This window comes from Aythya marila (assembly GCF_965140915.1).
Source record: "Aythya marila genome assembly, chromosome: 2".
Classification (NCBI taxonomy): Eukaryota; Metazoa; Chordata; class Aves; order Anseriformes; family Anatidae; genus Aythya; species Aythya marila.
The window spans coordinates 79,747,309-79,770,535 of NC_139043.1; the positions used below are offsets into that span (position 1 = coordinate 79,747,309).

Sequence of the window (23,227 nt, forward strand, 5' to 3'; positions counted from 1 at the left end):
AATAGTTTTGGATTGATAGAGGAACTTGAAAATAAACAACAGTAAAACTTTTAACAGTAAGTCCAAATTCAGAGAAAGCTAGGTAAGCACAGGAGCCCTTGATACTGTGCTTCAGAGATCTACTTCTAAATAAAAATATTGGAATGCCATCAACATCTTCACAATGTCAAACTAGAGTCCGAGTGTTGTCTGAAGTATTTTTGTACTGAAGTTTGCAAAAGTCTGACAAGATCATTCTTATGTAGAATGTAGAATTCAGAATTCATGTGTAATTGGGTTAAAAGCAACACACCATGTAAACAGAAGCAAATACTGAAAAATTTTAAAAGTACTGTTTATTCCTTCAGCTTCCTTGCCTTTGCCCAACAAGAGTGCTGTTCGTATACATCTCAAATCGTTCAGTATCACAAATCACAAGTTGTACTTTATAACTAATGTTCATGTAACTGTGAATTCATGGGTCAACAACTTCTGAAGTCATTAATAAGTGAATGAATAGAGTAAGATCCTTGAAAAAAAAATTTTTTTTAATTTCTAAGCTGAGCAGACAAGCTACCCATTATTCATACGCACTTTTTTAAGTGGTAGATTAGCTACATAAAAAATGAGGCACTTAATTCTTGGTCTAATCCTTAGTTGCTTGCTTGAAAATTGAACTCTAAGTAGGGCTAAGTAATTTTTTTTTTCAGAATAACAGGTGTAGTGATTTGAGTTCTTTAAAAAGGAAAAGCAAGACAGCCGCTTAAATCCAGAAAAATCCAGAAGGCACTCATAGGAGGATTAACCAACCTCATAGCTCCCAGTTTCTGCTCTCTGCTTTCCTGATGAAGAGAATCAATTCAGTTCTTTTCTTTCCTAGGCTGTCTGCAATAAAGCTCTTCTATGCATTATTCTTGAGGAGTGTAAACTCCTTTTACCACATACTGTAATTAGTTGCACACGTTAAGAATTCAGTCAAGCATGAAGTTAAACTTCAGCAGACTTTATCAATGTTTTTAAAAGGTTAACCTCGCAGAGGTATGCAAGCATTACAACAGGAGGAGAGAGGGGGAAGAGACCAGCTCTTTTTTTTTTTTTTTTTTTTTTTTTTAAAGAAGTCAGTACATCTAAATGGTCAGAAAGAAAGGAGATAGGGGGTTGCATTTTTATTTAAGAAGAGAATCTCTACTAATGAAATCATTTGTTCATTATTTTAGATGTTGAATTAAAAATCTTCATGTGTTTTGGCAGAAGATTCTATCTCAGAATAACTTCTAAAATAGAGCTTCTAATCATAATTAAATGTTACTGAAATTGTAACTTTGGAAAAAATAAATTAAAAACTTGGAAACAAGCTTCTTTGAATAAAAGCCAAATGTGTGACTTCTAGGTACACTAAGGTTTGCACAGTGGCAATTATAATGATTACATCGCTAAGGCAAGGAAATAAGGTACAACTATAGCAATCCTGTTTTGTAGTGGAATGGTATAGCTGTTGTGACAGGCTGTGAAGTGACTTCTTCACAAATATATTAACTTCTTCACAAATATATTATGCTCCAAATCTTCTACTGTATAAAGAAAAACATGCAGCAGAGTAATCTTTTAAGGTTCAATGGGGAAAGTCCTAATGGCTTCTAAGAAATTTCAGCATCATCACAGTTAACTAAAAAAATTAATTCTTGCCGTCTGACATGGGTTTGTCTGACATGAGTTTTTTGGCTTTCTACGCCTTCAGTCATGTCTTATTCCTATTTTCCTTGATGAGATTCCTGAGTTTTTCTAGTTTGTGTTGTTTTTCCAACTTTTTTTTTATTATTATTTATATCATTCTAGTGCAGGGCACTCCTGATCTGCAACTGTTCTGGTCATTGAAAAAAAAAAAATCAGAATAAAATGTTAACACAAAGTCATTTCCATCAGAAGAATTAGTGAATTTGAATTCTTTACTATTTTCAAAAACTAAAAAAATTAGTAGTTTTCAACTTAGAATTGTAACTGTCAATTAGTAAATCAAATGTAAGGAAGTACTAAAATGATCAGATACCTTACTACTACAAGAGCATTTTCTAACTTTGTTGCACAGAAGTATTTGCAGATCAGCATTGCTGACTACTAGAGAGATTTTATACATTTTATTCATTGTATCCTCAGTTGCGCTTTTATATCGCTGCAGTAAAATTCTGTGCATCAAACAAGTTCCTTTCATGTAGCAAATGTGGTGTACCGTAGTTACTCCTTCAGTTGTTATGGATAAATGCAAACTGAGTGAATCTTTTTTTCCATGCATGCAAAAAATTCTTAGTGATCCAAAAATTCTTAGTCACAGATGTTCCAAAAAGGAAACTACCTTTTGGAGTCTTCAGTAACATTTCTTACAAACAAGAGCCAATTCAGCATTTCTGCCATGTACTGTCCTCTGCAAAAATTTCAAAATGCCATGTTAAATTATTTCCAGGTAATGATTAAAAGTCACTCAAATATATTCTTGTTAAAAGCAACTGCAACACTTCTCGTTTTGTGTGGGGAGCAAAATTGAGTAACTTAGAACAGTTTCAAGTAGTTTAACACTTTGGTATCTTAGCTGTTTTGTGCTTATCACGTATATTTAATTACAAGACTCATTATTTATCATAACTGTTTATTCAAGTGTAATTAATCTGGGAATTAATGGAAAGCATGGAAATTACCTAGCAATTCCCTAAATAGGCTCCTTCAGATGCTCTAACTGGCTATTAAAAAGGCACGTACTATGTTTCTTGCAAAAGTACAAGGCTTTATAACTTGACACCGCAGTGTAGATGTTGTTTAAAATTAAAACACATGAGATACCAGTGCAAACAAAGCACTCCTGGCCCTTTTTGGAGGAAATAACAGAATGTGAGAAACTCATAACAGTAATGGAAGTGGGAGCAGGTGGAAGTGGCAGCTTTTGTATTTTGGAGTCTCAAAAATAGCCCTAAACGATTGCAAGTGTTGCATAGTCAAGACTCACCAGAAACTTTTAAGAATAATGGATCAAAGACTTTTTTTTGTAAGCTTCTCTGTATTGAGAGAACTGCATATTTTGCTTTTTTGTCTTGTACATCTCTTTAGATTTTGAATTCCCTTCAATACATTTAATTAACTGAAATTATTATGTAATTCCTGAAAATGTATAGTAAAACAAAAAGCTTTTAAAAAGAGATGGGTTTTTAGTGAAAACATGAACTATGTTTCAAATTCTGCCATTTGAGGTAGTAAAATTTCAGTATATACATTCATTTTCAAAAAAAAAGACAAGTACTCAATGGGACAGTACATTTATTTTAAGGTTTCAGCATTGCTACATGGAAACAGCTAACACAGTGCCACCAGCATGTATTTGCTTTTTTTAGATCTGTCCTCTGATCACCCTTGTAGTCCCCCACCCCCTAGAAATCAAAATGCTTGACAGTATCAACTGACTGTAACTGGGGAAGAAATTAAAACAAACAAACAAAAAAACACTTTTCCCATTAATATACAAAATTAAAAACAAACAAAACCAGAACACCCTACAGCGAGTCCTTGTCAGACAGCTTGAAATTTTCATTTAGCTAACTTAAGGCCAATGAAACTATGGAAAATGTTCACCAGTTTGCTTTCAGACCAACTCTGCTGCATGTGTTCATAAGTTCCATAAAGATTGCATGCTTTCTGTTTAATACGAACTGTATATTTTTTTTCACACCCATCCTTGCTTTTTATATTTTATTTTTTGTTTCCCTTGCCTTGGTTGGATGCCTGTGTGTGTTTAATCCAAATCCCTGTCCAGTCCTGGAATTTGAACTACGGAAAGCCAAGGAGACCATACAGGCCCTCCGAGCCAACCTGACTCAGGCTGCAGGTGGTGTACATAAACCTTTTCTTAAGTCTCTACTTTGAACAATGTAGAAGTAGCTGAGCTCATCCTCTCTGAAAGAGTAAAATGTAGTTACTTTATTTTTTTTCCTCCCCAGAAAATGAAGTTCCTTTGCAGGAACGAAAAAATTATAAATCAAGTCCTGAAATTCAGGTAGGTGGTTGGTGGTAACTGGGCTTTGCATGGACATTAATCCAGACATGCCTTCAGTAGATGGCAGGAAAGTGAACCACAGAAGTAGCGTATTGTTTTCTATTTTTTCCAGGAGCCAATCAGACCTCTTGAGAAAAGAGCTCTAAACTTCCTAGTTAATGAATTTTTATTGAAGAATAGTTACAAGCTTACGTCAATAACATTTTCAGATGAAAACCATGATCAGGTAAGGTCTGATGGGCTTTTTTTTCCATGTGTCCGGTTTCCGTATTCGGATCTTGTAGTAAACTCAAGTGAACTTAAGTAATGTTGAGTATTCTAAGAGTTAAGTATGCTAGCATTTTCATACATGAAGCATCACCTGAAAACACAGCATTTGGAGCAGTATATCCTCAGAATTTGTAGGAAGGAAACAAGAATACTTGCTTGCTGTAAAGGAAACAAAACAAAATGATGAAAACTATCTCAATTTGTATTTCAATATTCAGCTTACATATCTAGAAAGTACTTAATATCAGAGCATGGCTGAGGTTGGAAGGGACCTCTGGAATTAATCTGATCCAACCCCCCTGCCAAGCAGGGTCACCTACAGCATGTTGTACAGGATCAGCAGGGTTTGGAATATCTCCAGAGAAGGAGACTCCACAGCTACCTGTTCCAGTCACCCTCACAATAAAGGCAACTTGCCTCCATAAGGCAACTTCCGCACACAGAGATGAAGGTGTGGTGTCAGCCATGGGGGCAAAGTCGTGCCCGTGCACACTGTCACTGTGCTGCTTTCTCTAGTCCTGTGCAGGATCTCTTCTGCCCAAGATGGTCTGGGAAGGCCCTGGCCAGCTTTGGGAACAGGCCAGCCCAAGCAGGGAAAAAAAGAAGCACCTCTGCTGCCCAGCCCACACATTTCCATCTGTCCTGGCCAATCTAGCTAGAGCTCATGAAGAGAAGTGTGGGACAAAGAGTGAAAACAGCTTCTTAACTGCCACCTCACGTGGTTCTCTGAACCAACTCACCTGGGGGAAACCTTTGGTGGGAGAGAGACGATACCACGGCAGTGGATGGAAGCTGATCTCCTTTCTCCCCTTGCCCTATTCCACAACCACACACACAGATGTTCGAGACATTCCTCTAGGTTCTTGATTCAAGTTGCCAAGCCAAACATCAGCACTTGGAGCTGAGTCCTCGCCTCAGCAACAGGAAACTTGAAGGGTAGTGTGCCTGGCCTCCCCTTGCAGCTGCAGCATGGCCCTGCCATCCTGCAGGCTCAGGGAGGCAGCCCCTCACTGCAGGGCTTCCCTGAGCTTCACAACGCTATCCTCTGGCATGTGGCCTTAAATCATACTCAGTTGATTTGTATGGGTTGATTAATTATATTAATTTTGTCATCTCCTGAGTGTATATTTATGTGTACATTTAATCACACTGTGACACTGAATCCAGTCTTGGAGAATCTCTTTTTAATAAGGTCTTATCTTAGGTATTTCATAACAGCTGTGCTTTAATACATTTTTCTTACAATGATCATTTTTATATCTCTTTTGGGAAGGTTCTAGTTACATAATAACTCTTACTGGGTGAAGAAAGTGGTGTCATCAACACTCAGTATATATGTAGCACAACACTGAATATTTCTAGTAGAACTAAATATTTTTCGATGCGAATTTCAACCAGTTCTCTCTCTAACTAATCCCCTAGGTTTTTTTTTCCCTGCAATTTGGATCTTCATCTCTTAAGAAAATGAATTATTAAAAATACTTGCTGGATCACCCCCTTAAAAGTGGAGTTTAATAGCACTAGGTCTTCATACATATACTCGTGAGGGTACAGCCCCAAAACCAGATAAGACAAATAACTTCTAGCTTTTTGCATTTTCTCAACAAGAAACATTTTATGTTGTAAGGTTACTAACAAAAACAAAGTTCTCAATTGTATAGAGTAAACATAAACATACTAAGTTAATGTGTAGCATGCACATTGTTTTTTCTAGATTAATGTCATTCTTCCACAAAATCAGGATTATCTGTTCAAATACATGTGTATAACTACACTATGAGAAAACATAGTGAAAATTTTGAAGGGTAGAAAAAAAATCTTAAATATGTATATGTATTTGAAATTTAATGCCTTGAAAGCAAGCATTACAACTCCTGTGGAAAGGTATACATGCTTATACAAAGGAATGTGAAATAATCTTGTAGTAATAGAATGGTTACATGTCAATGAGAAAAGTAAAATCACGTAGTAGTGGTTTGAGATGGGAGGCCCTACTATTGTTTTCACACATGTACAGTTAATACCATTATGTCTAGATTTCACTGAGCACGTGCATGCTGTCAGTCATCTTCAGAGCTATTTGACTGTCTGCTTCTGGAAGACTATACCTGCACTTGTGAATAAGATGGAAACAAAATGATAGCCCTGTCAGTCTACTACCGACTTTACTGGCTTCTGCTGGAGTTTGATCAGTGATGTATCTGATTCTCAGAAGTATTTGCATACGGAAATAAAAAGTGTGCTGTGTGTTTTGGAAGGTTTTCTGTTGAGTACACAACCTAGAGCTGCCTTTAGTGTGAAATGCTTTATTTCATGAAATGAGATGTTTTTCTACTTTTGTGTCTTGTTATCTCTTTCAAGATTTCCTTGTTACTACAAGGAAAAGCAGCTTTGACACGACTGTTTTGCTGTTCTACAGCAAATACAGACCTACAGTTAAATGAGAAAGAAAACACATACTAAGAAAAAGTATGGTTTAGTTTGGTTTCTCTTATTCCTTTGAAGGATTTTGAACTGTGGGATGATGTAGGATTGAACATTCCAAAACCTCCTGACCTGTTACAACTCTATCGTGACTTTGGAAACCATCATGTTACTGCGAGAGACGTGGTGGATGTGTCAGTTGGTGTAGATGATGATGAATTGGAGGCTGCCACTCCTATACTTGGGAACATCCCTGTATTTGAAACAACACCACAATCAATAGAAGTAAGAGATTGTACAGAAGAGATATTTCAGCTGTTTGCATTGCTACTTTACTGTACTAAACTCTTCTATTTCTGTCTTGTGTTTAGCAATGTTTAATAGTGCAAAAATTAGAAGATCAAATTAGTGTGTTAAACAGTGAGAAATGGTCTTTGATGGAACAAATCCAAAGACTTGAGAGGTATGTACTTATCAATCTGCTTGACTGGAAAGAAATGTTGAAATAATTTCTCAGTGTTTTTCTAGAACAGTTATGACAACATAATTTATAACAGTAAAATTACTAGGAGTTCTTTGGAACAGGGCAGTCTTTCCTTTTAATACATGCTATTTGATTTGAAGGAAAAAAAGAGGCTTCAAACTGAGTAGTCGCATTTTATTACCTACATCATTTAATTCTGTAATGAGCTTTGTTCTTTCAGTGCAACTTCTTTATTTACCTAATTGAAAACAGAATCAGTTCTGATGTGTTTTGTATAAGTTTTCTCTTGAGTCAGCTACATTTCGCTCCTCAGTACTGCAGCACATACAGCTTGCAAACGCTGTTAAAGGTGTTTGTTTTAATAACTTATTTCAATGTAGGTTTTCTTTCTACAGTGCAAGACTAGTAGAAATGACAGTATCTTTAACAAAAACAAAAAGACTTCAAATGTTTGGTCAAAACATATGGTTCTGTAAGCTATAAAATGTAATTTCTCTTAAGAGATGCATCAATGTAGGCAAGCATGTAGTTTTTCAGTGGCTTTATTGATCTGCACAGATACCATTTGAAAGCTGTGTGGGATGGTATGTATTAATTCCCTGCTATAGCATTTTAAGTTTTGCACCCCAGGTGGATTTCTGTCTCTTGACAATGTTTCAGTGCTCAGAGTTCAGAAAGAAGCATGCAGTGCAAGCTCTTCTTATTCATTTATATAATTGATTCACGTATTCTGAATGCAACATTTTTCTTACTACTAATTATTGACTAAAGAACTCTGGTAAACCGGTGCTTATTTGAAGACCTTATGTGATGCAGATTATGTCTATTAATGGAAGTTTTGAACATACTGGAGATAAAGAGGGAGCTGTTCAGTATGTTGTCCTTATTTCCTTGCTTGTCTCGTGATTCCAACAACCTTCTCATGAAAGTTACAAAAATATTTCATTGTTTGCTTTAATTTTTTAGTGAAATAGATTTCCTCAAGAATGAAAACTTTGCTGTGTCAACAGTTTATGGTGTAGCTCCCCATCCTTCTTCAAAACAAGTGCCTCTCACAGTCTCAGAGGACAATGGACGGTACTTGGATATCAAGAGCTCTGAGAATGACAATAAACATGGAAACACTGAGGAAAAAAGCCTTTCTTTATCAGCTGAAGTGGATTCAAGGACTTCTAAAGACGATACGCTAAATTCTGTGCCCCGTAAAGAAACCGAGAAACTGTCCTCTTGTGCTCCATCAACTAAAGCTGCAGTCCACTTTGATAAACCTAATAGGTTAGTGATAAGTTTTAACTGAAATACTTTAATTAAAAATTATTGTAAAGTGGATAGATATTTTTCTAACAGTAAAATTCTGCAGCAGGCATAGATCATTTCATGTTCTGAATACAAATGAAATACTTAATATATACCTTTAGGGTGTACTGCTGGTATTTTCACATATTGTTCCTGATGGGTTTTAGGGAAGACAATTTTTAGCATCAACATTAAGGCTTTCTTTTCACCTCCTACTTGTTTCTAAAAGTTGCCCTGTTCCTTGCAACAACAACAGAAGAAAGTTAAAATCAATATGATGAATGAGAAAACAGGATATTTCCATTCTCCATTAAAATTTAATTTTGTAATGAAATCTTCTGTTCAACTTGAAGAGTGGTTGGGGAAATTTTTGCTTTTCGTATATAGATGCAGGTGCTTATTGTTGTTATTACAGTACATAAAACAACCGTATATCTTTTTTTTTTAATTATTATTTATTTTAATAACCAATAAAGGTTACCAGTAACATTCTGCTTTTTGAGCTGTGAATTCTGGGCAGTTCTTCTTTACATAACTTGAATTCTTTTAATGAAAATAGAGTATTCATGTTTTTACTTGGAAGCTATGGGTTTGTGTCTGGGTGTTTGTAACAAAATCTCTCCAATATATGCAATCTTCTTAAGCATTATAGTGAAGAGAGAGAGTAAGATGTCCAGTAAGTAATAGATATGCAACTGTGTAGCTGTTGGAAGTAATGTGGGCCACCCAGATAGTAATATGTACAGCTGAAGGTATGTATCTGAAAATAATACCAAGGAGAAATCTACGTTTGTGATACTCTGTGCAGATGGAAAATCAATACAGGCTGAAAATTACCACTGCCTCCTGCTCTCCTCCCCACCCCACTCAAAATAGTGAGTGGCTGCCCTTGCTAGTAATTAACTTCTCATGCAAATTTTAAGTCCTGTTCACCCTAGATTTACCAAACTTGTCTTACTCAATCTTAGTGGATGGAGACAGTTTTTTAGTGGTATATTCTTTAGAACAAAACAGCAGTAAATATGTCTGATTTCTGAATACAGTGCAGTGGGTTGGAGTATTACTACTGATTTAGTCTATTCTAGCTGAACATTCTGGCACTTAATGGGAAAGTAAACTTCAATAATCAATATTTGTACTTGTCATACATGAATTATAAATTTGTATGCCTACTTTCATCTGTGACTTTCTGCGTGTTTTTTTGTTCTGAGTAATTGGGACTGCCCGGAGGAATTAAGAACATGAATGGTAGATGGATGGTTTAGGAATAGTAGGGGATAGGTATCAAAACAGGGGGAGATCAATGAGAGGAAGGAACTATGAGTATCTCCAGAGGAATCTGACATCTTTAGAAAAATAGTTAAATACTAAATAAGTAGTTAAATAAAAATAAAGTAGTTAAAACTGAAGTTTTAAAATCTGTATGCAAGTGGATTTATTTGAAGAGTAGTTGGAGAGAACCTTGAATTCACATTGAGAATGTTAGCTTCAGAAGTCCACTCATATGGTGTTCACTGCAGAAGTAGGTAGTGTGTGTGTAGTGTTCAGCTATTTTTGTACTGAAAGTTGTGTTTGACATGTGATTGAAGGGTCAAAAGAAGCCATATCTGATAGTGTTTTATAGATTTTTATCTATGAATTGTCTTCCTGGGTTACGAACTTGGCTTGTAATACAGTAATGTTTTATTAAGAATCAAATGCTTTCTTAAGTATTTTGAGATCTGTGGGAGAAGAAGCACTGTTCAAGTGCTGTGAGTTTATTTCCTTCAGTCTGGGGGCAGTTGTTTGTAGAGGACAATCACTATGGTTTATTCAGAGGGTATTAAAAAGCTGCAGTCAATGCTAAGCCTCAGTTCTAAAAGGCAAGATTGTTACTGCAGTAGCTACAGAATGGATTCTTGGCAAAAACCTTGCTCAGATGGGAAGAAAGGCTAGAAGAGCAAGTGAGCCTGCTTTGTGTAACTGCAGTGAGAACAGATGTGTGTGCATGCCCGAAAATGAGGACGTGGAGATCCTTGGAAAAGTGCCTTGTGTAACAGATTGCAGGAGAAAGCACTAGCGGTAGCTTAAATAGACTTCACTGCATATATTTATTCAACTCATTTTAGGTGTTGGGCAATTTGATCCAAACACAAGGTGTTTTCTGTATGTAACATTCAGTCCTCATTTTTTCAGTAAATTGACTCTTTTTTCCTAATTAATATATGGAATAGAATAGTGGTGATTGATTTTTGTATGCATCATACTTTCTTACATTTGAACATCTTCATTACTGGCATCTGTTGGTCCTTGAAAAGACTTTCCACTGTCTTGTGTGCAAGAGGCCTGTGTTTGTCTTTGTTTTTGTGAGGAACAGCCTTCAAGGATTTTACTAGATTTCATCAAGCTTTCTAGAGTGTACGTAGCCAGAAGGCGTAATGGAATCCGCATCGCCCAGAGCTTGCTGTTAATTAATCCCCAGAGAAATTTAGTGGCACGTTGTCACACTTTAGCTTTTCAGTCTCTCCAAAATGGGGATAGAACTTTGCCCTTATTGAGGTGTTTAATTAAGGTTTCAGGCAGATAAGAATTCGACATTCTGTGGAGCCCTGAGACAAAAGACCTCCAAGGTAAAGGTTGGCTAGGGCTTTCCGAGTCTGTTAATACTGTAGCACTGCTTTGCAACGCCTGCTCCCATTCTCCCAGTGTAAATAAACTGTAAAGCCTTGAGTAGAGTTTGTAAATACAGCATCCAATAATGCTTTTGCATATTAAGGGCTAGCATATTACCAAACCAAGATCCGTTACAACTGACTACTATCTAGGTCTTTTAGTATTCTTTTTTTTGAAGTAAACCCTTTCATTAAATCAAGTTGATCTGAATTAAACTGACCTCATTAAAATTTATAACATGTTTTAAAAAATATGTTTGTCCAAAAGAATACTTGATTTTAAGTAAGAAATGTGAATTCTTAAGTATCGTGTTTTGTAAATAGTCAGAAGAGGAGAAATACCCCAGTATATTTACCCAAATCCTTCTGGCTTAGTTTTAACAGTGTTAAGTAGGAACATAGCTTCTTACTGTTGGTGTTTGTTTTTTGTTTGTTTGTTTGGTAGAAAAGAGTGGTTGATGTATTTATTATAGTGTAGTATTTCAATCCAGTAAATAAAAATGTGTATGTCCATACATGTGCAATCACATGCATGTAGGTTTTTGTGCACTTAGGCTTACAAAATGGCAGTTTTAAGAATTGAAAAGGTGAAAAACACTTTGCAAATACGAAATAGGACTTCTTCCGTAATCCCATCTGATACAGTTAGGGGATTCAAACAGAAAATGGTGGTGTACGGTCTGTGTGTGTTGTGGAAGACAAGTGTGCTTTTTAAGCAGAGTGGATGAAGCAGTGTTTGATTAGCATCTAACTACAGGCTTCAGGTAAGGTAGAGGGAGTTTTCGTTGCTGCTGCTGCTGACACTAGCCTGTTTTATGTAATGGTCAGTCCAATAATTGCTTTCTGAGAATGCTTCTGCCAAATTATTGTCCTTGGACATGGTAGTTCTGAGGCTCTTATTGGGGTTTTATGTATATGCTTGAGGCTTTGAGTAGCTGGGCTGTGTGCTGGTGCTGCATGAGGTGGTACTTCTACAGACACGCGTCAAGAAGGAGGAGGCAGCAACTCGAGTTTAGTTTTGATGCTCTCACTAGCTGTCTGAAGCCAACATTTAGATTTCAGCATGGCCGTTTAGCAGTATGGATTTAATCCTGAAGCTAATACATGACTGACTACTCAAACGTTTTTATCCAATGTGCAGAATCAGAGCATTGAGAAAAACTGCTGTTTGCTTGATATTTTTTCCTTGGTTTTCAAAATTGCCTGCTTCCTCTTGTATTGCCAAAGCTTCCTTTTCTTTCTGCTTTGGTCCTATTTTTGTCTGTGAAGCAGTTTGAAAGAGGTTTCCTTTTTAGGAACTAAAAGTAACTTGTTAATTAGTATATCCACTGTTGCCTTGCTGCAAACTAAAACTCAAAGATAATTTTAAACAGCTCTGCTGTATACTTCATGGAAAACAGGCTTTTAAATGTCATTTTATCTAGCTGGTTAAGCCAGAGTCAAAGGATTTGTTCCGTTACCCTTCTGATCTGTTCCTTTTTTCTTCCTCTCCCTTTTTGATGGTATTTCAGGAAATTGTCACCAGCTTTCCATCAAGCACTACTGTCCTTCTGTCGGATGTCAGCAGACAGCCGTTTGGGATCAGAGGTAAATTTTCCAGTTGGCATAAACTAGCGTGTCCTTTATTCTGCATGGTAGCAATAGTAAACCTAGCAATAATTGTTTTGTTACAGGACTTATAAATAGATAAATTTATGTGCATGAAACCTTAAGAAATAGGGATTTTAGCTTAAGTATGATACCTAGCTGTAACTATGTAATTACTAGAAAGTTTTGAGTCTCAATGAGTGTATTCGTGCTTTTGAAGTTGGCATGACAACTGCAAGACCAGAAACTAATGAGTTAGTATGTGAGCGAATGAAATATTTTTGGTTAAGTGATCAGCCTGCAGCAGTTCTTACTAGTCTCTAAAAAGATGTTTTTCTATTCCTGTGCTTCAATTAAAAAAAAAAAGTAAGTTAATATTTTTTTCTAGGTATCTCGAATTGCAGACAGTGAAAAAAGTGTCATGTTAATGTTGGGACGCTGCCTGCCTCATATTGTTCCTAATGTGCTGCTTGCAAAGCGAGAGGTGAGGAACCCTGAAATTTTGCTTTTTATTTTTACCAGGATGCTTTCTTGTTCGTTTTGAAGATGTTGTCATGAAAGTCTGTTACTTGCAATCATATTCTTACTTTTGTGCATGCATCTCTGCTCCTAGAAAATGGTTTTACACCTCTGTCAGGTGAGTTGAGTAAACCTGCATGGTATCCTAATATTTCTTCCTTTGCTTAAGGCACCCATTAGCTTTCAGCAAGACTACTAAATGTTACTGTAGGTCCATTTGTTTGTGGTAGCGTAAATATTTTTGTTAGAGAAGACTGTGCTGGATATGTGTTACAAAGAACAGAGGATATAAAGTTCAAACACTGCATTTGGTTTATTTTGTCTATCAATTTCAAAGAGGATTAATGTTTAGTTTCTTTTACAGCACTGTGTACTTCAAAAAGATTTTATTGTCTTTTTTGGGAAGCTTCACATAACATCCAAGACAATGTTCATCAAAGGCACCTCTTCATAAGAAAATTACCAATCCTGCTTATACGTTTTCCTTAAACTTCTAGTGAATCTAAATAAACTTAAAATGCAATGTTTATTTTGATTGTAAATGAAGTTGGTGTTTTGCATAATCATGCACACTATAATATAGAAAAGGAAGACGATGACTGAAGATGGGAAAAAATGGTTTTGTTTTGCTATACTGTACATATTGCATGTTATCAAAAGCATGTTAAAAAAAAAAAAAAAAAGAAAGCAAAAATGCAACAGTCCTATACTTAGCACAAAAAGAAGAGATTTAAAATTGTACAGTTTGACTGAGTTTCAGTTCTTGCCAAGGGGACCTACAGTATAGTAGATTTAGTGCATATTGCATAAATTTATTTTAAGGCTTTGAAAACTCCATAAGAAATTTGTACTGATCCTATAATCTAAAATTTAGTAACATGTAAGTAATTGTTAGCTGTTAATATGATGAATTTGAGATGTACCATATAATAAAAGTGTCAAACTTTGTAACCCCCCTCCCCCAACCCTTTTATAGTGTGTGTTTTCTTGTTGTTTTTTAATGGAAAAGATTATGTTAATAATCTTTCAAAATAATTCTGTGAATGTTCCAGGATCAGTGCTTAATTTCTGGTTTCATTATTACTCCTCTCCTTCCCTCTGCTTGGCAGTATGTGGTATTTTGGCTTATTTTCACAGCTTGTAGCATAATCCGTGTAATGCATTTAATAGTTCTATGACTTACAGGCTATTCCCTACTTACTTTGTTTTACAATTGACACTAGATCTGATTACATATATTTTCATCTTAAATGAATCACCTGTTTCAATTTGATTGAAGATCTCACAACACAGAGTTTTGTAACTGGATCGCATGGGATGCTTAATGTCCCAAGAATTAAAGTTTTCTTTAAAAATATCTTATCTCAGTTACCACCCACTGCTGTAGCTATTGTAATGTTCCTTCAGGTGTAGTCATGGAATTTGAAGGACAATTTGGGTAGACCGTCTGTTAATATTTTTAAATATCAGCATTACGAAAACCCAAACTAGGAATTAATTAGGCTCTATTCAACAAGGTACAGCTTTGGGTCTTGTCTTAGCAGTCATATTGTTAGAGAGTCTTAGCAGAATTTTATTGATAAGTAAAATAAAAATGTATCAAAAGACCACTGATTTGGGCAAGATACTTAAACATAATGATTACTAGTCTGCTCTGAAAATATATAACAGTGGTATTTAAGATCTTTCTCTGTTAGTGTGTAAAGCATGAGAATTAAACATCATTTTTGTAATGAATCTCTAGTGTCCCCCCCCTCTTAGTTCCTTAAGTATCCATCACATTCTGTTTGGTTGCAAAATCTTAAGCTGGAATTATTGTGCTGTGTATTTTCATTTTGAAGAAACTGTGTTTGTGGAGAATGACAGTCTCTCAATAGATATTGTCCTTCACAAGAGATTTAGAGGCCATTTCATGAATGCTTCTCATCCTCTTCAAGTTAGTAGCAGGCTTCCTGAGCTGTTAACAAGTGGTCCATTAAACATAGTTGACATCTCAGCAACTAGTTAGTGTCAGAATGACTGACGCATTTCCAAAATTACTTATTTTATGTATTGGTGCTGCTTTAGTTGTTTCATATGTGTTAGGTGCTGATGGAAGATAGGAAAGCAGGGGCGACATGGTAAGGAACCGGGTGGCCGAGGCAATAATTTTAGCTGTTTCTAATAGACCAATTCAACTGGGTAAAACAATAACATGTAATGTAGGTCTTGACAATTCCATGCATCAGCATAGTTTAATTTTATTTTCATCTCAGGTGTCTAGTTTATCATCACTACTGGAAAATATGCATGTGTTTAAATTTGTATGTGCACTTGCATAAAAAGACAGGGTGCCAGCAAATATGAACTGGAATGAAAAATAGCAAAATGTTAAAATCTTCAAAAAAAAATCTTTGGGAATGACTATGCGTTTATCATTTAAAACTGAAGTACATGTATTTAAACAAAATAAAAACATAATCAACCACTTTGTCTTTGCCTGGAGATACACAATAAGTAGATTCCTTTGACTAAATTTTAGTTAGAGAAAAGACACTTAAATTTTGTTTTGCAATAATAAATCAGTTCAAAACTGGTTTGTCAGACTTAATAAATGCAAAAATCAGTGTCTGTCTCCAATAACAGGAATAACCTTGCTTACATGTTCAACTTCCATACTCTGCAATTTGTAGTCTTTGAGCAGAGTTTGCACCAGAGTAAACTTTTTGACTTAGTATCAGGATCTTGTTACACTTGATCTTAATCAAGAAACACTTCCGTGACTGTTGGTACCTTTCAATTCCCTGTTATTCCAGGATCAGTTTCTCTGTCATGTTAGCTTTCATTAGTGTAATGCAAACTTAGCAAAATCATAATAGCAATAGCTTATTGAATGTCCTCACATTTCCCTGTGTTGGGAAACTTGAGCGTGCTAAGAAAAAAGTTCTGCTGTTATTTCTTCAGAGTTGAAGGAGAGAATGCTGAATCTGCAAGCTCTGAGTGCCGTTCTTGGCAAGAAGAGTGTAATGCTGTAGCTGTGAAGTTGTTTGCAGTAGCATGTGTTAACTACACACAGACACTACCAAGGCACTTTAGCCTGTGGTTGGTTTCATAGGAATCTGTCTCAGCACAGTTGTACTGCATATCTGACCGCGGATTTTCATCTCAGTCTTATCCTTTAAAAGTCATAAAATGCAGGCTTTGTTCAAAAATTAAAACCAATGAAAAACAACAAAAAGCGCACACACACACACACACGTTCCCAGGCATGAAAGCAGTCATCCATCAGTGTATTCTAAAAGACTGCTCCTCTTTTAGGGGAGAAATAAAGGAATATAATAGGGGAGAAGAGAAACATTTAAATGAGCAGTTAGGTTTTTTTCTGCTACTTAGTACAACTGAGGCAGATGTAGGCTCCTACAGTTTGTGTCATGTATTAACACTACAATTAAATATTTTTTTCATTTTAAAACTAAAAGATGTCTAAATTCTGAACTTCAAAGACATCCTTGCACAAGAGATTCTGTACCTGTAACTTAACTGGAACCTGCAGCTGTATTGGTTGCTTCCATCAAGATTTTTTTAGCTTTATTCAGAGGCTTTACATTACAGAAAAAAAATATATACAATTGTAATATTATGTAATATAATATAATATCAAATATGTTATAATATATAATATTCAATCACAACTTAAACATTGACTAGCAGAGGAGAATAAAAGGAACATGTTCGTGAGATCTATCATAATGTCATCCTGGTTTATTATGTTTACAACTCCTTGCCATGTTGTTAATTTTAATATTTTAAATAACAAAGAAGATGACTATGCCGAGCTATTAAAGTAACCAATCTTGGCACTTAACACTGATTTCATTTGTTCTCTGAGATGATGATTTTACTGATGAACACTTCAACAAAAAGACGTGAATAGTGAGAGAAACTCAGTTGTACCAGACTTGTCAGAACATTGAACAAAAGTCTTGTAAATGGGCAACAACACTGATAGGAAAATACCATGCTACCTATCAAGAAAGTTGCCAGCAAAATAAACGAATGTTTGCTCTAATGTGTGTAAAAAAAATATATATATATACACATAAACATGTAGGAGGAACTGTTTTACATCTAGTTGAGGTAATACCAGTTCCTGTCAAAAAGCCACCTGCTTTTCACCATAATGAAGAGCTGCTTCATACGCCTATGTAAATGTTATTATTGAGAACTTCAGTCAGCTCAAATAGTGAATCCTGTTCCAAGATCACAGAATATGTTGTTATAAGTTAGGGAGAAGTTGTGCAAAGGTTCTGTGGTATATTTCATGCTGTAGAAAAAAATGTGATTTTTTTTTCTTTGGGGAGACCTAAAGGGAGAGTTACCCAGAAGCAAAACAAAAAGCTGGGCGGTTTCAGTTCTTCTGTGCAGTGTGCTAGGTCAGCTTTGTGGTCTTGTCCATGAGTTACCTGTGTGTGGCTCATTTCACAGTAAAAACAAATTAACTTTTTTTCCTTTTCCCTTCTACAATTGGACATGTCACAAATACAAACTGCTCCAGAAACAAACTTACTTTTTCAGTAGTAGAGGTGAGACCTCCAGTATGATGTGATTTATTTCTGGACTCGCTCATGAAATCACAAGTGTCGAGAATATGATAGCAGTCTGCTTGCTCTCTAATGAGAAAACCATGCGAGTCACTCCTTCTGGTATCATTTGCTGGCTGCAGTAGAAACTAATCACAGTTTTCTGAAGTCAGAGGCAAAAGGGAAAGGCGACTGTGGGGCAAGTACAGGATGTTTAGGAAAGATCCAAAATTAAATAGAGAAGAACATTAAGAATAGAGAAGAATTAAAAAGAACATTTTTAATTTTAAGTTCTTAACATCTAAGTGTCAGCACAAGTGGTATTCCTTCCCAAGGAAGGCAGAATGTTTCAATTGGCACTGGAAGTCCTCTCCTTGATTAGCCAAATGCCAATTTTGTTCCGTGTTATTGGAAAATGTGCGGTTTTCTACAGCGTTCCTCTGCTGGCTTTTTTGAGAATGAGAAATCTGGGATTTATCTAAGGCATGTCCTTTATCAGCAAAAAGGAATGAACTTGAACCTGCCTGTAAGTTGGTGTTGTACAGCTGTGTTCTTAATCATCTTGAATATTCAGACAAGAATCTGTCCCTTCTTAAATCTTCAGAAGACCTCACTTGACGTGTTCTGTCCATCAATGAGAACAGTTTTTTGTTCTTCTTTAGAGAAAGACCCTTTCATCTCCAGTTTTACCTTCCCTTCTCTGAAGTCTGTAGGGAACACGCACAACACTGTTCAAGACTTTTCACTCTTTCTCCACTCCCCTTAATAGAAGGAACTGTAGCAGCAGTGATGCAGCGATGCAGAGAACGCTCTCTTCTCCCATAGTATGCATGAAAGAATGACCAATGGACAAGAAAATACAGCTAATTCCATCAGCTGTAATAACCAGCTTTCTGCAAGGTAAAGAATTAGCCTTGTATCTGCCCCATATCAGTGGTTTTAGGTAATTCATCAACAGCTGTCTAGGTGAATATTCAGAGGTGTTTTCCTTTCATACAGACTCAGATGGAAAAAAAAAAACAAAAACAACAACTTTATTAACTTACTTTAATTTGAAAGGAAGCTTTAAAAAAAGCCCTCATGGCACTGATTTGAAATACAGTAGTTCTGAGTGAGCAATTGAGATTCTTGAGTAGGTGCTCAGAAATAGTAGGAAAGTGGAGTCAGTGTAATGATTTCGACAGATGAAACAAAACCTCCTTAAAACTATGTGTCCCGTTTCACAGGAGATATATATATATGTTAATAATCTTTATAAGAATCCTTAAGAATATTTGCAAAGCTATTAGGATGATTTGAACTTAGAGTAGCCTTCAGAAAGTTGTGCCTCAGCATAGTAATGTGGTTTATTTTTTAGTAAAAAGGTTTTTCCATGACCTGTAATCATTGTGGTGAATTTAGTGATTTTGTATATACAAAATGCAATTGGATTTATTTTTTGAAAGATCTTAATGTATCAGTATTGGTATTTAGTGGCATTCTTATTGTAATTTATTTTTTTTTAGAATCTTTTTGAGTTAAAACAGTGTTTGCAGTAGAGAAAATGCTTCTGTGAAGTACAAAACAAGAATAAATAAGTTAAGTCCCCTCCCTTCTTAGAACTTCAAATAGGAGCAAAAAATGAAAATTAAAGATAAGAAGAATAACATACAAAGTGCAAATTCCAGAGGGAATGGAGGTTTCAAATGAAGAAAGTTTAGCTCTTTGTGCAATAATATTTGAAAAATTTCTCTTTAATACGTTTTCACATTTTTTTCATTGTGCTAAAATCACAGAAAAGCAAAACCAAAAATTGGTTCATATTAAAATGTTGAGAAATAGAAGTGTCCAGTTGTTCAAATCTAGTTTTCGTTTCTCCTTCTGTACTTCCAGATTTTTGAAGTGGTTGGTGAGATATTTCTGTATGCACTCATCTGTCTCATTGTAGTTTTCCTAATCCATACCTTTTGATAGGTTAAATATTGCTAAATTGACTCGCAGTACATTGAAATACGGTTTAGGACCTGTTTTGGCCATCTTCAGGGGGGAAAAGAGCATGTTGAGTAGACTATTTTTTTTTAAATGAAAACAAGAACTGTCAAGAGTAGACTAGTTTAGGCGATGCTCTAAAACAGAGCATTTTTCTTTGCTTATAATAAACATAGCTCTGGCTATTCAGGATAATCAAAGTTGAGCTTGTTTAGTTAGCTTACTTCTCAAGAACATCAAGAATAGTTCACTTTGAATGTCTGCAAGTGGAATTTGGCACCTCCCTGCAAAGATGTTAGAGAGAACTACAGTTTTTTCTAGGTTTTGTACAATCTTTCCTGGTAATTTGAAAAGTGTTTTGCCAGTGTCATCTGCTTGTTTGTCACTGCTTATTCATTTGCAAAGAGCTTTTCTGTGGAAATTGGCTCCCAAGTGTGGGCAGGGTGGGAGAGGCAGTCTCCTGGCTACTAGCCTGTGTTTTCTCTGCAGACATCTCGGTCTGTCTTGCTTTTATCCCCCCAAACTCCCATTGTGATATTTCTGTCCATATATTATTAAAATCAACTGGAAATTGTGTGGTTTCCAAATTGGGTTGGAGTAAAGGCTCTTATTATTAGGGTCAAGGAAAGGGACTTCCAGTCCATGTTTTACAAACGTTTGTTTCTTCTGGGAATGAATACCATTACGGTTTTGAGGCATATAGATAAGAAAATCTTTGCTTCTGTGAACAATCTTGTATTTTCTCTTAGTTAATGTTTGATATGGTATTTCGTTGGTAGTTTGTTCGTTAAGGAAAACAAATTGTCCTAAAGATAAAATTGAGGCTGAGATACTGCCTATTTATTGAAAAAAAAAAATCTTTTAAGAAACCATGTCATTCTCAATCAACACAAAATAGAAGGTATTTGCAGTCACCTTTACCAGTGTATGTTCCATGATGCTTATTCAAATTTGTGCATGAAAATTTTGTGTGTGCTTCACTGGGCATTTTATCTCTGACTCCGCAGGTTGTTCCATAGATGTCTGTGGAGCTTTCTTAGTTCAGTAGGTAGCGGAAAAAACACAGACCATTTATGTCCTGTAACTCTGGTTGCAAGTGACCTGCATACGTTAGTTGTAATTTTTGTAGGGCTTTTTATTATCTGTACTGGTTGTCCCCTAATCTTTCCTAGCAGGAAAATAATTCTAACTTTCATAGGCCTTCACCTTTTTCAGGTCACTTTTATAAAAGGTCAAGACTAAAACATCTGTAACTTTTTTGATATTACGTGACTAGATTTATCTTCTTAGTTTCTTTTTCCGTTAAGAAAATTTGCCAAAAGCATTTTTACTTTGTTTGGTTTTCCCCTACTTGCAACTTTTTAGGAACTGATCCCACTCATCCTGTGTACGGCCTGCCTCCATCCTGAACCCAAAGAGAGAGATCAGCTTCTACACATCCTGTTCAATTTGATCAAACGGCCAGATGATGAGCAAAGGTGTGTTTGCGTTCGTGTCTTGCCAGACAAGAAAGAACATTTTTTCTTTGTCAAAGAAGCTGAACTAATAGAAATTGGATATTACTGGATGATTTTAAGCAAGTTTCACTGAAGCTGATATTTTGTTGGTACAATGGTGACAAATTTGTGTGGACTTTGGGGCTTTCCATTTCTATAACTTGTACTTTCTAGTTACTGAAATGCAAGAATGTGCTTGGTTAGCTGCAGTGTAGCATTTCAGTCCCTTTCTGCCTTAAGGATGTACTGGGATGTTCTGTAAAAATAAACTTTAGGATCCTGCTTCTTAATTTAGCATCCTACTTCTTAGAGATCCTACTTCTTAGTAGTGGTAGATAGAGGAATCAAAGCAGCTTTTTTAAACTCCTCTCTTAGTGCGTTTTAGTTTCTCATATGTTTGTGAGCTAAAATACCATGTTTATTTAGCATGGGAAAATAGTTGGAGGAAAATAGTACTCTTTTTGTTGTTCAGTACTATAGTAGTAATAAAAATTCAGAAGTCTGAAGCAAATTATTTAGTTTTGACAAGCATTAAGAGCTTTGTTTTATTTTAGTTAAGACTTTGAAACAAAATATTGTTTTTAGTTTTATAAATGTAATTCTTTTTTAGTAGTCAGTGTCTGACTCTGTACCCATCTGGGTAAGATTAAGATCCTTAAGGTTGAAAGTCTGTATCCTAGCTGGTATGTTTTCTTTAATTATGGAAAGTTTTTTCATATTTGGTGATTTGTAGCTCTTCCATTATTTTATTCAGAGTTACTGTAAAGCAGTTGTATCTGTTGCTTCTCTATTCTGTCTTCAGACAAAATAGGCTTTAATGAAATAAGCCAAACGTGTTTCTTTTGAGAATCTCTGAAACCCAAGTGTTCTGGTTTCTTTTTAAATTGTTCCCATGTTAAAATATAGTGATGATGTGTAATCGAAAGAGATGGCTTGGAGACTAAAACAGACACAAAAGTATAAATAAATAAGTTAACTTGTAGTACAGTGGCACCATGCAGGTTGAAATGACATAAAGAAGCAGTCCTTGTTCTACTTCAGGTCCATCAGGAAATTGCTCCTGAAAAGTGTACAGTTCTCTAAAATGTTTTCAGTGTCCCGTGCACATTGTGAAGCTAAAACTGTTCTGTGACTGAGGGGGGCAGGAAGCTGCATCTCACTTCTAGTCCCTTGTAGTTGATTTGTCACAAGGTCAGTGGCCTATCAAGTTGATTTTTCATACACCTGGTTAGCTGCTGTTGGGTATGTCATTTTCAGCAGCTAAAAAGGATGAAAATCCAACTTGCTTTTTCCTTAAATTTGTTCAATCTTTGCTGTGAAGTATCATTTTCAGATATAAATTTCTAACTTGTTTTCATAATAAATTTGGGAAGAGTATTCTGCTATATTCCCTGGACAGCAGAGGGGTACATGCCGTGTATGCATGATTTATTTACACACAAGTAAGTTGTAGTCAATTTTCACGTCACCACAGCACCTTACTGAAGAATAATCTCCATCAAAGAAAAGATTCTGAATAAAAATTGGGAAATACATTTTCAGAGCTTGTTTCAGTTGGTAATTTTTTATATCACATTTTTATCGAAGTATATTATTAATGCTTGCTTTTTATCTAAGTAAGTTTAAATAATGTTTTAGCAGTCTTGCGTGCTATCAAGTGAGCAAAGACATTCAGGTTTAATCACCAGGACGATGATGTTAATTAGCTCTTATGTTACTCAGTCACCTGCTGCTACGCTGTACAGGCCTACATTATACATTAAAGTAGCAGATGATAAGCTGACTTTTTTAGTTTGTTAAATGTAGGAGACTGAAATATGGCATCGCATTTTTAGTGAGCAACCCATTAAAATAAACGTGCTGCTTACTATAAATATTTGACCTTGTAAAGTATGCTAACAGTTAGTCAGAAAGCTTGTGTTGTCCTTGCCCCTGTACAAGGCATTTTGGTGCTTGCA

General features: G+C 35.7%; 1 protein-coding gene across 5 annotated transcripts in view; it reads left to right on the forward strand.

The window, feature by feature from the left end:
• The window catches only part of RELCH (RAB11 binding and LisH domain, coiled-coil and HEAT repeat containing), a 73,632-nt gene that overhangs the window by 20,207 nt on the left and 30,198 nt on the right, over positions 1-23,227 (forward strand). For all 5 annotated transcript variants that reach the window (XR_014316911.1, XR_014316912.1, XR_014316913.1 and 2 more), the window contains exons 3-11: positions 3,776-3,847; positions 3,960-4,015; positions 4,128-4,241; positions 6,791-6,994; positions 7,081-7,172; positions 8,160-8,468; positions 12,652-12,727; positions 13,116-13,211; positions 21,139-21,251. Coding sequence is in view for 2 of the 5 variants with exons in the window: in XM_082753299.1 (XP_082609425.1) it covers positions 3,776-3,847; positions 3,960-4,015; positions 4,128-4,241; positions 6,791-6,994; positions 7,081-7,172; positions 8,160-8,468; positions 12,652-12,727; positions 13,116-13,211; positions 21,139-21,251 (1,132 nt within the window). In the remaining 3 variants the exon portion in view is untranslated. The remainder of the gene's footprint in view (positions 1-3,775; positions 3,848-3,959; positions 4,016-4,127; positions 4,242-6,790; positions 6,995-7,080; positions 7,173-8,159; positions 8,469-12,651; positions 12,728-13,115; positions 13,212-21,138; positions 21,252-23,227) is intronic.